At 38.3% G+C, this 17,496-nt stretch overlaps 1 protein-coding gene across 3 annotated transcripts; it reads left to right on the top strand.

The window, feature by feature from the left end:
• Positions 1-5,653: 5,653 nt before the first annotated feature.
• On the top strand, positions 5,654-17,192 carry DUT (deoxyuridine triphosphatase). 3 transcript variants are annotated; one of them, XM_037835408.1, is made up of 7 exons: positions 5,654-5,914; positions 6,398-6,622; positions 7,958-8,049; positions 9,834-9,878; positions 15,091-15,165; positions 15,301-15,371; positions 15,799-17,192. In XM_037835408.1, the coding sequence occupies exons 2-7, from the start codon at positions 6,468-6,470 to the stop codon at positions 15,853-15,855; spliced, it is 495 nt and encodes a 164-aa protein (XP_037691336.1). In that variant the 5' UTR covers positions 5,654-5,914; positions 6,398-6,467; the 3' UTR covers positions 15,856-17,192. The 3 variants fall into 3 exon arrangements, with proteins under 3 accessions (XP_037691336.1, XP_037691334.1, XP_037691337.1); XM_037835406.1 differs by having other exon boundaries at positions 5,660-5,914; positions 6,484-6,622; positions 15,799-17,191; XM_037835409.1 differs by having other exon boundaries at positions 5,829-5,952; positions 6,484-6,622.
• Positions 17,193-17,496: the final 304 nt, after the last annotated feature.

Here is a 17,496-nt window from a genome sequence, read left to right as displayed (position 1 = left end):
CCAAAGCCTCTGTCTGCTTGTTGGGGATTTGTAGCTTGTATTGAGCAGTCCACATTTGTTAATTAAAACCCCAGTTTGAGCTCAGCTGAGCTGTATTCACTTGCTTGGAGAGAGCTGCTCTCTAGCAGCTCTCTCAGGCCATGGGGGGAGGGGATACCAGCTTGGATCCGCAGCTTTTACTTACAGATTTTATGATGCGGTCTCGGGCGTTTCTCCCAATTCAGGTTGGTGCATGATGAGTGGATGGTCATATTTTACCCCCGCAGTTATTCCAGATTATTTACTAGTTGTTCCTGGCTTATTAGTTGTTCCAGGGGGACTAACTAGCTTCCATTCCTTTCTATGCCGCCATCTTAGATCTCTCCACACTACGAACCTTTTAAACCCTTTAATCATTAAAAGTAGCCTTTCACATCAGTCAGTACAATTTACTCAAAATATAGACAAATATTTATGTTTATATTGATACCAATAACCTGGACAGTACCAATACAGCATCTTAGAATCACTTTTAGTCTTCTCTCCCCACAGGTAAATCCTTTCTATTCATCTCCAGGCTGTTCTCCACCAAGAAAACAAACCAATTACCCCACCTCTTCCCAAGAGACCAGGTAACCTCTGCCTCCTCCAAATTTCTGTTATACTTAGTGTTAGGTAACCAGTCAGTCAGCATTTAATTATACAAAGATCCAGGATGTCACTGGACATCCCAACTGAATGCTTCTCCCTGTGTCAAGGGTCACTTTCCTCCAGCTTATTTAAGAGTCCTCTGTTCTAAAGCCTGATTTTCCACTGTTGCCTAGTTCTTTCCCAGAATCCCGCACTTACCCTTGGGCCTTTCATCACTTCTGTTGATTGCAGAAGGGATTTTAGGATTTCCCCTTATTCTACGTTGTCCTCACCAGGTTAACATGAGAGGACAGAGGTATGATCCTTGGAGGGCATACTCTCCTTTTCTGCCTTATCCTTTTGTATCCTAAAATGTCCCTAACTTGCATGAAAAATGCTTTAATCAAAGTTTGAGGATAACCGGAAAGGCTCACAATGTAGATTAAAAACAAAAAGTAAATCTGGGTGCTAATTTGACTGCAAAGTTCAAGGAGAAAGAAAAACGATTATCTCAAGGAGAGCTGCCTGATCTCCCTAAGGTTTGGTAGCCCAATTCCTTCTCAGAATCAACAACACACCTCATCGCTCCTACAATATGTTTTTATTTATTGATTAAGCTACATCAGGTTCATTTGTGTTACTTACATGCAAAAAACTACTAAAATATACTGAGGGAAAAATAGAAATGGCTCTGTGGTCACATATGCTTGGGAAATGTTGCAGAGCTTGGGACCCCATCTTGGAAATTCACAATACCCATTTAAGACTCTGAGGAGTCCTGCATTAGAGAAACTACTTTAATCCATCAATACCAATTCTATATGTCCCAAATGTTTATGAAAGTGAAACTCCTATTAACATCCTGCAGAACTAGTATTTTACTTCAGGGAGTACATGAATACAATTCATGGAGAAAATCACACTGTTATTCCAAAAGAATTCATATTATCTCCATCACATATAGACTTTTACAAATAATTTGCATGAACACATTGGTTAGATGTAAAAGGAATTATACTTTTGAATGCACCCTTCTTGGTAATCTAGGCCATTTTTTCTTCTCTCTTATTATCAGGGAGCTGGAGGGTGATATAATATATATACAGAAGAGGAGAAAATAGATGTATGAGGAAGTTCTTAACCCTCCAACAGGAAGGAACAGGAAACAGCAGAAAGGAAGAGTACAGCCAAGAAATCCAACTGAGGATCCTGGCTTCCCTCTGCTCCCCTCCTCACCTCCCCATGGTCAAAATATGGGGTGGGGGTGGTATTCATTTGCTTTCCTGGGAAATTTTCAAGCCCCTTAAAGATGCCCCATGCTACAGAAATGTGATTTTGGTATAATTGGTAATATTGTTTACATGTGAAAAGTTTCTTTTCCGGATGTCTTGGCCACAGGAGATTCTCCAGAAATAAATCTTAAAGCAATGGTTGTTAACCAGGGACGGGCAACAGAATCACCCTGGAGATTGTCAGTAGTCAGTTTGTGGTGGGGTCTGGACATGTACACTTCACCAAGCTCACTAGGTGATTATTGTGTGCATCCTGTCTTCTAAGTCATTTGATTTTTTCCTCTTTGCTTCCTTACCATTCAACAAACACTTCAAAATAAAGAATAGTCCTTCTTTGGCCACTGCAATTTTAGAAACATTGTCTCCTGATACGTACTTCTACACACATTGGAATAATGCAGAGTCAGGTTTCATGATGATTATGTTAAGAGATTGGGTATCCAGTGTAATAGTGAGAACTATAATTCTGAGTTTGTGGGTTAAGTATTCTGATCCCCTTGAGCCTTTGTAGTACCATGAGGCAGTAATTTTGTGAGTTAGTCTGAAGCAGTTTTGTAGCAATAAATGCTTGTTGACTATTTACTAGTTCCTTATCAGTTTATTTAACTGCCATTGGTCTTACTGTCAATCTACTGAGCTACCTCTATACTTATGAACCTGTGGTGCTCTCATGAAACTTAAATCTGTATATATTAACCTTATCTTTGTGTTCCTCCCAAGAGCCTGTCAGGAACATTATTGTAGGTTTCACAAGTCATACTCTAGTTCAGTGTTTCAAATTGGGTTGTGTATTACACAAGACATTTCAGGAAGTATAGTAATGGTATTTTGAACCAGTTTTTAGTCTGAAGTTCCAGATAGCTGATATCCATATGTATTTTTTACTGAAATCAACCTCCCTTTCCCATCTTTCCTATTGCAACTGCCTTTTTACAAAAGACATACATATTTCTCACTCATCCCGAACCTTACTCTGCTGCTTTGTCCCTTGATGTAAAAACATCTGAACTTGAAACAAAAGAATACTTCTAAATTTTGGTGCTTTCTCTCTTTTTCTGGCTTAAACATATTTCTCATGCAGGTGAACTGTGGCATGATAAATGAGGTATTCGGGCCCACATTGGAATATTCTGCATTCAAATATAATAGAATTATCCATCTATTAATGAGAATTTTCCATTAAAAATTTCACCTCTTCCATTCCTGAACTGTTGTCAAAGAATGCAGCCCTCCTAAGGAAGAGATAAGAGTTTTATTCAAACTGACAAAAACTGAAAAAATTCATTTATTGGAGAAACTTTGTAGAGGAAATTTGGGCAGCAGGACAGTGATTCCTAGATAAAGATCTGATATGCAGAACAAAGAGCAAAGAAAATAGTAAAAAGCGTGGATAAGCATTAAAAAAAAAAGACTGCAAAAAGCAGTAGTGATGCCTACTGAGTTTAACAGATTTGAAATACTAGACAATAAAAGCATATATGTTGGAAGAAGGGTTACTGGAGGTAAAGAATTCCAAGGTCCTCAGAGTTATCCAGGAGCAGTGTAACAGTTTTGATTGATTTTAGACACTGATGAATTCAAGCATACAGGTTTTAATTTATCTAAAATAACAGAACCAGAATGTTAAACTTCCAAATTAGTGGAGGGAAATTGGAATAATAATAAAAAAATAATAAATTCAAAAGGCAAGAAAAGAGAAATAAACATTGAACATCTAAAAATAAATTAAGATAGATTCAAATCCATCACGGAGCATACACACTACTGCAGGAAACATCCAACGAACAAGTAAAATGAATAAATAAGGAATTTCATGTCACAATATATACTATGAAGAAAAATCAAATAGGGTAAAACATAAGGTGATACACTAGGAAGAAACTATTTTTAGATAAAGGAAAATTTGAAAGAAAGAAGAGGCAAGAAAGATTCCAAGGTTTTTTATCTTGAGAGGTTGAGAAAAGAAGCAGAAGCCAAAGAGAAGACTGAGAAGAGGCAGCCACTGAGGAGAGAGGGAATAAGTAAATATTAAGAGATATGGTCTCAGTAGGCCACATATAAGCATATAGAGCATAGTGGTTAAGTGCAAGGACTCTGAAGCTAGACTACCTGAAGTTGAACCCTAGCTCCACTCTTTTGTAGTTGTAAGTTGTGTGATCTTGGGCAAATAATCTAACCTCTCTGCACCTTGGTTTCCCCATCTGCAAAATGGGTATAACAATAACACTTGTTTCCTGGAGTTGTGAGAATTAAACAAGTTAAACAAGTAAAACACCTGGAATACAACTGGCATAAAGTAAGAACCACAAAATTCTTTTGAATGGAAGAGGGATCCCCAGTAATGGCAAAAGTAGGAAAGACAACTTTGCTTGTAGGGTAACAAATTGCCTTCTCAACAGGTACAAGTTGGCACTGGACTTACATAATTAAATTAATCAGCATGGTTGATACGATAACAATATTCTGATAAAGACAACAGTAATGAAATAAACTACAGTTGGAACATGTTTAGTTCTTACATATAGTATCTTGAATTTAAAGTGTGTATTCAGTGTTCATAACAAGTTATTGTTCCTTATTGTAATAAGGAATGTCCCATTAAATGATTACTGGTTCAGAACCCTATCTTGTTATTGTTTTCCAGATATTCTTTTAGTCTAAAACAACCTCAGATGAAAAGTGGTAATAATAAACTTTCTGTATCCAGAGTAAATGACGAAATAACAGAATACCTTCTTGGTGCTAGGTATTACAACAAGCCAAACAGAAAAATCGTTCTGAAGGATTCATAAAAGTTTATGACTCTAATTAGTTTGAAAGATAAAATGCATACATCTGAGATTACACAATGACTAACTAGTTCAATGATATCCTAAGTGTTATAGCAGATAAGAGGAAGCAAAGATTATTACCGGGTTGTAAGAAAGTTACAGGAATGAAGTGGGATTTTTATCTGGGTCTGGGGAAAAAGACCCAGATAATTACAGTCATTACACTTTCAGACATGCAAGAACAATTTATCTCCCATGTGAAATTTCCTAGGAAATTCCTAGAGAAAGTGTTTCAGCAAAATAAGAGAGCAAATTAAGAAAGATGAAGATACCAGATCCAGAAAACAAGAGCTCCAAAACAAGAGGGATAAAGGGAAGTCCCACATGATAGCACACCAAGAGAGCCATCTGCATAAACTAGTACGAAAAGGGAGGCGTGAGGGAGACTGCAGGGCTCAACCTCAAACTCAACGCCAGGATTTTAACCACGCTGTCCTCTCCGTTACGCTGAAGAACCACCACCACCCCCACCCCTTCCCTTTGTGAATACATCTTTTTCCACTCCAGGTGCTGTAAGAAAATAGAGCACACTGCCTTGCCCACAGCCCTGGCAATGGGAAGCGGCCTCTCGGCTCTTGCGATCTCTGAAGACATTATAGAGTTCGGGAATGGCCGCTGGCGGCGCCGCCCCAGGTAAGCCAGCAGAGGTGCAGAACCACGCCCAGGCCCTGGTCCTCGGGGATACTGTCGAAATATGAGGGCTGAAGAAAATTAGGAAGGGCGAGGGAGCGAGGCAGCCGGAAATGGTAATAAGATTCAGGACGCCAAGGACGTCGTTTTCCTGGGTGCAGAGGGCCCGCGCCAACCCGAGGACGACCAACGCGCCGCCTCCGTGCACCCCTCGTCAGGCGGCGGCGGTTACTGCTTCCGAGGTCATTTTACCAGGACGCGTCTCTAAGGTGTAGACCCAGCAAGCGTCCGGGAGAGCTAATGAACCAACCAGCAGCAAAACCCCGGGGGAAGTGACTTCCCTCTGCCTTCCCAACTCCTTCCGCGTTGCTCCACTTAGTGTTTTAAAGACGCACGAAGCTCCCGGCCTGGAACCGAGGCCGCGGGAGGTTCCGGGCCAGGCCCCGCCCTTGGGCTCACCCCCAGACCCGCCCTGCGAGGGCACCATGCTGCTGGGGGCGCTCCGGCCGCTGTCCAGCGCTCGCCGCCTGGGCCAAGGCTGCTGCAAAGCCAGTAAAGTCGGGGACCCACGTTGGAGGGATATGTTTTCTGTAAGGCGTGGGGATGTAGGAGCGTCTCTGGCTGCTCCCACCCCCGCCCCGGGCACCCGGGGATTAGGCAGGTGGGCGACCCGGACCTGATACCACCCGCCATGAATCCCTCTGTTTTTAGGCGGTGGGGGAAGTGCGAGAGCGCGCAGTCCCCGCGTGCGCGGGAGCGAATCCATTCGGGCCCTCTAATGGGGGGTAGGGGCGACTTTATTTTGGGTGGGCGAGGCCACCGAAGCTGTCTCGCTACGTTGGACTCGTAGTTAAGTTTTGAAAGCTAAAACTGCCTCAGTGCTTTCCGATCCTAAATCTGCTTTCTGAGATTGGGCTCCCAACCCAAAAATTGAATTCAGCCTCTCCTCTCAGCCAGGATAGTGGGCTCGTCCAGAGGGGTGGCGGGGCGGAAACGAGCTGGCGGGAAATTAAAATTTGGTCTTCTCTGCCTCCGGCCTCATCCTGCTTCTTTGGTTCGGTTCTCCGCTCTCTGTTCGGTTCCGGTTTCCCCTCTTTGCACTGCCATGCCTTGCTCTGAAGAAACCCCCGCCATCTCCCCCAGCAAGCGCGCCAGGTCTACGGAGGAGGGGGGCATGCGTATCCGCTTTGCCCGGCTCTCGGAGCACGCCACGGCCCCGACCAAGGGGTCGGCGCGGGCGGCAGGCTATGACCTGTACAGGTGAGTGGGGGTCTCCCCGCGCCCTTGGGGGAGGCCCGCCCGGGCGAGGAGACAGAACGGCCGCCTCTGCCTCCATCTTCCCAACCCCCCCAAAGAAAACCCAATTCTGGAGTTATAGAGCTCCAGGTCATGCTACTTCATATGCAAGCCATATATACTGCCACAATTTAAAAGATTCACTTAATAGTTTGCAGAAACAAATCCGTTTTGTAATATGTAGGATTTCTGCGTTTTTATGTTGAAGATTTTAGCTTTCGCCTTCAGCGTAGATTCAATAGGGATTTCTGCAGAGTGTAGAGTGGTAAATAGATATTTATAAAAGTGTTCACCGAGATGTTATTTGTGTGCAGCACCTATTGTTTCCAAGTGGAGGGGCGAGATGAATAAGGCCCATCTTGGCCCTCGAGCAGTGGCCTGAGGGAGATGCTGTGCCAAACAGAAAAGGTTCCATGTGAGTTTAGGCCCTGGGTATGAGAATTAAGGATTCCTGGAGTCTGTCTCTGCCTGAAAGGATTAGTAAAGCTTCCCTGTGCATCCGTATTTAAGTTTTGCCCAAACATCGGGAATCTTAGAAAGGGTCTGAATAAAAAAACCAAGGATGTCAATATTACCACCCTTCACTTGTGCAGCACTTTTTACCTCACACTAAAAACTTTCCCATATGCTATTTTACTTAATCCTCACAACAATCCTAAAGTAGATGACTTTTACTTACTTTTTACAGATGAGGGTGTTTGCAAAGGGCTGAACTGATTTACGCAAAGGCTTGAATGTAATTGAGTTTTTGACCCTGAATTCAGTCCTTTTTTCACCTGACTACTCTGCCCAATTCGTAGAACCATTAGGTGAAAAGTGCAATTGAAGTAGGAGTGGTTATTGAATGACTGAATCCCAAGCATCAGGATTTGTTTTAAAGCACCACGGGTGATTATAATGTAACAACTACTGGTCTAAGTACAGACAGGCAAAAGAGGTAAAGATTGTAACAGAGAAAAGGAAAAAGAAAAGTGAGATATGGGCTAACTGCAGATGGGGATATAGTTCAGTTCCTTAATTTTGGATTCTTGTATCTAAAGCTGTAAAAATTTTAATAAATTAGAAGAAAAAAAATCTACCTCTACCTTTTTCATAGACATTTTTTTTCAAAGATAAATATGCAGTTCAGTGCTGTGAACTCTAAGCAAGATTGGTTATAGAAATCTAAGTTTCCATGAATTAGTTTATGTTTATTTTACAAAATATTGTTGAGGTAAGTATATGCTTGGCCACAAGAAAAGAAAAATGTAAAAACAATTTTATGAATAAAAACTTTGTTTTCTTTCAACATCTTCCTAGTGCCTATGATTATACAGTACCACCCATGGGGAAAGCCCTTGTGAAAACAGACATTCAGATAGCCCTTCCTTCTGGATGTTATGGAAGAGTAGGTAAGTGATTTAAGAAACAGATACTATTTGTCAAGTTCAAACTTTGTGGTATGTTCTATCATTTTAGTTTTATCTGGGGTAAAATGAGTGAAGAGAAGTAGCTTGTCCTGCTTCCTAAAAAGAAGGCAAGCCACCCGTCATGGCAAATGTAGCCATTTGAAAACTTTCATTTGCATGTCTGCTTCTGCCTCTATCTCTTTTCACCCTTTTATTTCTGATTCCTTACTTGAGCTTTAGGACACTCACATTAGCCTAGGAGTTCTTACTACCTTTTACTGTGAGAACAACTGAAAATTCAGGTAATTTTTATTAACTGTAGCTTTTTTCATTGTTATTGCTTACTTGTCCTTCAAGAATCACATCTCATATGAGGCCATTGCTTTGTGAAGACAGCAATGAGTGGTTAATATTTATTAATAGGAGAGAATAGAAAAAGGCTTAGGAAATACATAACAGAAAATAGAAAAAGGCTTAGGATGATGACCCATGGCATTTTATCTAATGAGAGTAAAACTTCTGGCCCCTTTTGGTTCTGAAGCATATCAGCTCACTTAACCTTTTCCCATTTGGGTATCCCTCCCATTGGGTGTGTTAGGGTAAGGGATACTCTTCATTGTGCCTAAAGGGAAATGTCTCTAGTGGGAGGAGCTAGGACAAACTGCAGGTCAACAGGTTGTCACTGGAGAAAGCATTCATAACTTCTTTTCAAGAGAGTAATTACTTTCTGACTAACCTCAGAGTAATCATAAAGGAGCTAATGGAAGTGTGACACCCCACTCCCTCCTGAGGGGACCTCGACTACTACTATCTTGTTAACTATAAGGATGAGAACTGCTGATACTTCACGCTTTAAACAAATAACAGTGGGCTCTCTCCTCCTCTCTTTTCTGTAGCACTGACTGCATCTTTAGGGTTTTGGAGGGGGATTCAGGAGATTGAGTGAGGTAAAGGGCACAGAAGGAATGGGCAGCATTTATTAAAGAAGTATCTGATTTAAATTATTCTAGAATAAAATACTAGATGTATGATAATTAATGATAGGCCTGCTGCTAGTATAAAGTACACACTTGGCTTTTTATTTTTTCACTAAGAATAGCAAGCTTACTGGAATTGAATTTTTGAGGTTTATTTTTGACATTTTGCTTGGCTGATGTTGGGCCTTCTATTCTACACTGGTCCATTTATTTCATAAAGACAGGTCTTTTGGCATCTGACTCATGAGTAGGAGTCCTGAATTCTAGGCTAAGCTCTGCTACCATTTGGTTAGTTTTGTGCTATATTTCTCTCTCTACTTCTTCCCATCCACATCGAGACATGTTCAGATCTCCCAGCTTAAAACAAAAGTCTTCCTAGTCCTATGTTCCTGCTGACCACATTCCCTACTTTCTTCCCCCTTTATTGCCAGATTTCCTGAAAGAGTTGTCTATGGTTGTTCCCACTTGCTAACCTTTTAGTTCATTCCAGCAATCCGGCTCCCACTTCTATAATGCCACAAATCCTCAAATAACTGAATTATGTGGGAATGGCTTAAGTTGGTTTTGAATTAACTATAAGGACTTTTAGTTTAAAACATTTTTTTCCTAAACGATTCATTTTTCCTACTTCAGCTATACAGTGTGATAACTATATTCTTTAAGTCAGAATAATTTACTAAAGTTAATAAGATATGCGTATCATAGGAGATGTGAGTGACATGTTTAAATTGTGTCAATTATATCCAGTATTGTGCCCCCTGCCTGCTTTGAAACAGCCAATTTCTCCTTTCTCTCTCTCTTGTTTTTTAGCTCCACGTTCTGGCTTGGCTGCAAAACACTTCATAGATGTAGGAGGTAAAATCTTTACATTTTTTTCTGTAAATATTTGTAAATATTTACTATCTTTGCTTAAGTGGTAGTATTCAAATGGAAGGTTTTACTTTTATCTTCAAGAAAAGGAAATGAGTTTTGGTTTGTCATATTTCTTTAGAAATTCCCATACCTGTGAAACTAAATCATAATTTTCTGTTAAATTTCCATTAAAACTGGGCACTGACAAATAAGATGTTTGTCTTGGTTTAGTGGTAATCTGCATTTAGTTCGAAATTCATTCTAATCTTGGAGGAAAGCTTGTTATTGTAAGAGAAAGAAAAAAAAGCTTTTCATAAGTAAAGATTTAATCAAAAGTTTCTACATAGTACAGGTTTATCTTATAGTGAGTTAGGATTTTCTTATCTCCATAAGAGAGCCATCCATGTTCAGCAAAATATTAAAATCTTTCTTTAAAGTCTGAAGAGAAAATACTCTGCTTCCCTATCCCTGAATACCATGCCAAAAAATCCTTCGCTGGCACCCAATTCCTGTATAATAAAGCCTTATTCATGTCTCCCGAAGTTGGTAACCTCTCCATGTGACCCTTTCATGAAGGAGCCCCCATCTCCTCTGCTAGCTACCCTCACTACAGGATCTCAAATAGCCCCCTCACTTTAAGGGAATTCTCATCCTCTTGATGTGGTTTCCCTGCTTTGGATCTCCTTACTAGGTTACAGACACCACTGACAGGATCTCAATATCCTTAGCCTTCTTTATTCCCTATTGATGATGAGTAACCGCTGATAACTCAGTTGCCCCTGATAACTCAGTATGCTAAGTCCTCCATCCTTTTTACAAAGCTCCTTTATCAAAGGGTCTTTCTAGAAAAAGGCAAGGTATAAATAAATATTTTGACTGTCCATTGTGCATCAGGCACTTTGGATATATTGCCTAATTCACATAACCCTGTATGCCCTTCTAACAGATGAGGAAACTGGCTCCGAGGTGAGCCCAAGTGTACATAACTATTGAAACTGGAGTCGGCGATCCATGTGATTCCAAACCCCTTGTTCTTTACACTGCAGTTAAATGCTGGAATTACCCTATTCCATCCTCCTCACTAACCAAACACAGTCCTGAGTTGGATTACTGTTCTGTGTCACTGCAGGGGTTGAGCACCTGATGAGGCCCTGGCCCAGGGCCATTTCAGGCCTGCCCTCATTCTCTTTGGAAGGGCCAGATGTCTCTCCATGTAGCCACTAGGTGGCGCTGTGGGGCAAGACAGAAACCCAGAGGGACTTAGGGACTTGGGGACTTAGGGGAGCTGAGCCTTAATATAGCAGGCATTGACAACCCACTGCCATGTTGAGGATCCCAGGGCTCAGGAAGTAATGTTTGATTTTCAAAAATATTTTTACAAGCTTAGATATTACAATTTGGGGCTAAAACTTAAGCATAGAAAAGATCAGATATATCTTTAAGGTAGTTTCAAAGAGTTGTGAAAGAAACATAGGCTTTGGAGTTATAAGTGGATTTGGTCTCAACTCTGTCACTGACTAGCTAGATGTTACTTAACTTTTCTGAGCCTCAGTTTCCTTATCGGCAAAATGGAGGTTAGTGTGCCTGCCTCTGCATGGTGTGAGAATTAAATAATAATGTATGTAAAGCATCTAACCACAGTGCTTGGCACATAGTAGCTCCAGTAAATTAGAATTCCTATCACTTTAGGGATAGCACAGATTTTTGTATGTGGAAACTTTTTGCCTTTGTTACTAATGTTTGCTCTGTTTAAAACAACCCTCTGAAAAAACTCATGTAAAAGAAATGGAAAGTTAGTTTGCCTGGTGGTTGGTATGGTGTTATTCATAAAATCTCATTGTGGTGTGTTCTTGGACGCAAAATATCTTAAAAATGTCTCTTGGGCACAAGTTTATCATAGTTGGCAACAGTTTTTGTTTCTTAACAGAGATGTTATAAATCCCAGGCTGTAAATAAGGGTCAAAGGGAAAAGTTGAATACTCAGGGTTCTGTTCAGAATTCACATCTGGTAGATGTGGATAGTTTTCACTAAAGCAGGTTTCCAGCAAATGACATGCCAAAGTCTTGACACGGTAAAACTTTTGCCTGAAGTCAGTTAATCATTCTGCCAGTTCTAATGCATGATTTTTTCCAGTGATAACTTCAAGATACTTTCTGCTTTCTCATGAAGATAAAAATCCCTAATGCTTATATCCCTTATGTGGAAAAAGGTTAAGTCTTCGGTCTTTCGTGAAGGTCAAAAATGGCAATTGATTAGTAAATGAACTTGGGGCTATTGAATTTTTTTATACTCTTGGATTTGTGGTAAACGAAGTATTAATTGAGGGCCTCTTTTTTTTGACATCCATTTTAATTGACTTCAGATGACTTTCTTTTAGTCACTTAAGTGCTTTGCACATTTTTGTGTCAGATCCCAAGCATAAAATAGGAAGTTATGGTAGATCACCTGGCTCCACAAAATTCAAAACACCCAGTTGTTTGAGTGTTCCTGGTAGGACTTTTTTACAGATATATAGGAAAGTTCTTTACAAAAAGAGAGTGTTTCTGTGTGGTTGCAAATACCATAAAGTCAGAAAACAAGTTCTTGCAACTCATATGAAAAAGAGGTAAAGACCCAAATGGATAAGAGAAAAGAAAAAAATGCATCATAAACAAAGAAATGTCCAGCAACCATATAGGGACAAAAAAAATGTCCAGCTTCACTAGTGGTCAGGGAAGGGCAAAGTAAAGCAATGAGATACCATTTTTTTACTCATCACATTTGCCAGAATTAAAAGATTGCTACCATCTGGTACTGGCAAGGATTTTGGAAATGGGCACTCTCAAATATCACTGATGGAAGTTTGAATTGTTTTACCTTCTTAAGCCAAGTTATCTAGCAATATTCATTAAAATTTAAAATATTCACACCTTTTGACCCAAGAAAGTGCTTTTGGAATTTATTCAATAAGAATAAAAAGCACTAATATGCAAGGATATATGCAGAGGGCTGTTTTGTTTATTATAGGAAAAATCTGAAAGCAACCTGAATGTCTGATAATATTTAAGAGAATAGTTACATAGAAAAATGGTACTGTATTCCATACTATGGATCTATAAAAAGAATGATTAAAATTTATATATATTAACCTGAAAGGATGTCTATGATATTATAAGTGAGAAAAGAAGTAATATGTAAAGTATATCGTAACTTTGGCTACTTCAGGGATGATAGGGGAACATTATTAGCTTTTATTTTGTATGTATTCATGTTGTTTGGGTAATTTTCTAATAGATTTTCTAATATAGTAAAAAAAAAAAAATTAAAAAAGATCTTATAGGTCAGCCAGTCCACAAGGTCTTTTAATTCATTCTAGATAGATGATTATTAGCCTGTATTTCCAAATCCCCCAGCATGGAGATAATGGTAACCTCTGTGGTCATTTGTTCCATCCTGGAACATGGCCCACCAAGGGTTTCTTCCTGCAGTCAAACTTTCTCCATATAGATAGTGTGGGAAATAGCTAGTCACAAAGATTAAAGACTGTATTAACGGTCAACTGGAAGTAGGGGAAAGAAACCAGAGATAAGTGTTCTTTGAATTGGGCAAAACTTTGTTGCTCTACAACTAGAAAACATGAGACTGTTTCCTTCAGACTAGACGTGTGATGAACTGCCTCTGTTGTTTTTAAGCTCATTTTTATATTCACCCTTTTCCTCACTGTTATAAATTTACCTGTTTTTAATTCAAATATGTAAAAGTCTTGTCAGGAACCTTCTAAAAACTACTTGAATCCAGTTTGGTTCAATTGTCCTTAGTAATTCATTCACAAAGCACAGAGGTTCATTTAAACCTCTGCTGTAATCCAATGGAAAAGCATTAAAATGTTAGTTTTTCTAAGTATTTTTCCCCATGGTGGAATGTTTTAAAAAGTTTGCTTTTTTTTCCTATATGAGAAAATTGAAAGGTTTTATACTTAAGAATTACCATAGATCTAGAAAAGAGAAAACATTTTCAGTTGACCTTCAAATATTTAGGAGTCTTACTAACCAGCATTAATACACATTGAGCTAAATTCTTGATTTTATATATGTATATTTTTTTCTTCCTTTATAACAATTTTTTGGGGTAGGGTATTAATGAGATGTAAGATAACTACATGGAGCCAGATTTAACTGGGTTCACATGACTCTGCTCTACCCTTTCATAACTAGAGAGAAAGAATTAACCTGTATAAAAGGCAACTGTGGAAAAATGTGGGTGGAGAGTGACTTCTCATATGTAGGGTTTTCTTTTGAGGGTAATGAAAATGTTCTGTGGTTGTGGTGATGATTGCTCAACTCTAAATACACTAAAAACTGTTGAACTGTATACTTTAAATGAATTATATGGCTTATGAATTCTGTCTCAATATTAAAAGAAGGAAATGAGACGGCCTGGTGTACCTGTATTACCTGGGCCTGTGTTTATGGAAATATTTCAAATTCTTGACCCAAAGATAATTACTGCTTAACAAGTCTGGTAAATGTAGCTCTCTGGGCCCTGGCAGGATGCTGTCTCAAATCTCTTGTTTGCAAATGTTTGCTGCCTTTGTGTTTATAATTTCAAATAGGTACTAATTACACATGGTTTTATGTATACTCATTACTAAGCTTATGTGCTAATTCCTTCTGGGAGATCATGCTCTAAGAAAGAATGATGTTTCACATTAAAAGAAGAATGTGAACTGAAAGCTTCAGCTCCATTTTAATTATAAAAATAGAGTGTTCTGTTGAAGACTGCTGCTTAACAATGTCAGCATTGACTTATTTAACAATAGATCTTCAGGCTTTTTGACATTTTAATAAAGCTTTAAAAATCCAAATCATAAATTTCTTTTAGTCCTTTTGGCAGCTTTGAAGCAGGTAGACAGGTTTGGAAAGAGCAAATGAGGATGACCAGTCTGACCAGTCTGTGATGATACTGCCTTCCCCTGGGTTGGAGTAGGGCATAGGTACCATTTGATAGGGGTGACGGGTTGGAAAATTAGGACCATTTTCTAAATTCTTTTTATATGAGTTTTAGTAATACCATGTCTTAGTTTTGAAGTTTTATGTGGTACCAGAGCAACGTTCACTGTTATTCAGTTGTAAGGATAAAAATCTCAAAGCTACATAAGAATGATTTTGAGGTAATCTTATACCCCTAGTGTTGTGGTAGCATAAATCAAGCTAATGTTATTTTTCTCTTCTCCAGCTGGTGTCATAGATGAAGACTATAGAGGAAATGTTGGTGTTGTGTTATTTAATTTTGGCACAGAAAAGTTTGAAGGTATGTTAAGTATGTACATTCACATGAATGTAGTGTTATAACAGACTAAGTCCTCTAATTCTTGTTGAACAAGGCAAGATATAGTCAATCTATCAATAAAATATCAGTAATAGACTATTTTGTTTTGTCTTTAAGTGAAAAAGGGTGATCGAATTGCACAGCTGATTTGTGAACGCATTTTTTATCCAGAAATAGAGGAAGTTCAAGTAAGTATCATTAAAGCTGAGTAGAGAATGAATGATACAAAACATCTGAAGTGTAGGGGAAAATGCTATTTGTAATTACATAGTAGTATATAGACTGAATTTTAATCAAAATCAGATCTTAGTTTTAGAATATCTTGAAATGATTTTCATATAGATATTAGGTAGCATCACTTTGGATAATGAATTATTTAAATATACTATGACATTCCAATCTTTCCTTAGCCTTTTTTTAAAGGTAAACAGATACTGCAATTTATGGAGCCTTTTTAGAAATTTAATTTTCTTTTTATAATCTACCTTTTGAAAAGACAATATAACAAGAATAAAAGTCTTACAAATTAGGAGCTAGAGAGTAGAACTGGAAAAAAAAAAAAAAAAAGACTCTAAAATTTTAACTGTGTGGCTTACCACCTTTTTATCTTTTCAGGTTTTGGATGTCACTGAAAGGGGTTCAGGAGGTTTTGGTTCCACTGGAAAAAATTAAAATTTATGCCAAGAATGGAAAACATACTTTTATCCCTTAAAATCACTTTTACTTAAAATGTTTTGGTGTTCCTGCTCCTGTAAACTTAATAGCCTTATTAACCTCTAAAAAAAATCTAGTTTTCTTAAGATCAAGGAAACCTCTGGTGGGATCGCATAGAAACTTCTTGTGTTTTTCTACTCAGCAATTGTTGTGTGTAAATCTGCTTTAGTATCCTAAAACAAGCAATTTCTTTTTCAGTTCATTTTATGTATAAATGTGTATCTTTTGGAAAGTGTGTATTATTTAATTCACTAAATGCTACCCCTTCAGCAACTTATTTTGCTTTAATTGCTTTATGAACCATAAACAATGTCTTATTCAGTAAATTCGAATTCTTTCAAAAAGGTAAATTATTGCATAAACTGAACTAAAAGATAATAAAAAGGAGAGGTTAAAGTTATTCTGTGTTCTTCCCTTCTCTTTATTGGTCGAAACAAAATTTTGAAAATCTGAAGATTCTTTCATAGTGAGAAGAGAATCCTTAGGCTATTATTGTTGTTACTGTTTTTAATCTTCATTTGCTAGTCCTTGGGCTGACTGGGTAGAGGTGTATTTGTGAAAGGAAATGTAACTTGGAAATATCTAGTTGATTTGTTCCTCTGAAATTCATTCTATCAGCAAATTATACTAGTTATGGTTATATCTGTTTCCTTCACTGAGGTAACAATAGTAGGCTATAACCAAAATAAAAAACAATGCAATTTTATAGAAATAAAATAAGTTCTATTGATGTATACTTATCCCATTAAGTTTTTCTATCCCAAGTACATAGTTAGAGTAAATATGTTTAAGCAGCACTTTATTGCAAATTTGAGGCAGATTTGGTAGATTATCAACATCTGTTGCAACCTCCTGCTAGTGCGCTTTCCTTTACTGTATTTCCCAGACTCCTTTACATAAGGGTGTAGGGTATAACTTGTTTTTTGTTGTTCAGATGCATTAGTATTAGTCTCAAGAGGCTTTCTTTTTGTGGGTGTGTATTATACAGATGGAGTGCTTCTGGAGCTGGTAGCTCTCTTGGCTGTCCAGTTTCTTGAAGAACAGGCTAGAATTTGTTTCTTCTATCCTTCCAGGGATGCTTTAGGCCATTTAATGTCCTTCAATATAGTAATTTCCATTTGTGGGTCACAGTCTGTTAGTGAATCATGAAATCAATTCAGTGGGCTATAATCAGCATTTAAAAAATTGAATAGAAAAGCAGGATAATACGTGTTAGAAAGGTAGATAATGTGAAAATTGTTTGAATTACATATGTATGCATGCATGTGTGTACTGGGTATACATATGGTATAATTATTTCTGCAGTCAATAAAATTTAAATACTGCTATAATACATCCTTTTCTGCTCAACTAGCCAGAGTGGATTCTGTTCTCTGCAACTGATCCCTGACCAATGCATAGTAACAGTTGAGTAAGAACAGATAGTATGTGGCTACCAAAAGATACGGTGTTCGCTCACACTGTTAATGTTTCCTTTTACTGAAGGTCTACTATATTGAACACTTGACAAACAGCTCATTTCTTTCTCAGAGCTTATCTGTGAGAGAATAGATAAAACATCCATTTTACATGTGACAAAATTTGGCTCAGGCCCCAAAT

Source organism: Choloepus didactylus, chromosome 4, assembly GCF_015220235.1.
Source record: "Choloepus didactylus isolate mChoDid1 chromosome 4, mChoDid1.pri, whole genome shotgun sequence".
NCBI lineage: Eukaryota > Metazoa > Chordata > Mammalia > Pilosa > Megalonychidae > Choloepus > Choloepus didactylus.
The sequence above is the reverse complement of the archived record's forward strand: the minus strand, read 5'-3'. Positions and strand labels throughout refer to the sequence as shown.

Bases quoted from the DNA above. Each gene is read 5' to 3' on its own strand.
- DUT (XM_037835406.1), top strand. From the start codon at position 5,848: ATGCTGCTGGGGGCGCTCCGGCCGCTGTCCAGCGCTCGCCGCCTGGGC. The intron at 6,623-7,957 runs GTGAGTGGGGGT...ACATCTTCCTAG, and splicing joins GCAGGCTATGACCTGTACAG to TGCCTATGATTATACAGTAC. The intron at 8,050-9,833 runs GTAAGTGATTTA...CTTGTTTTTTAG, and splicing joins TGGATGTTATGGAAGAGTAG to CTCCACGTTCTGGCTTGGCT.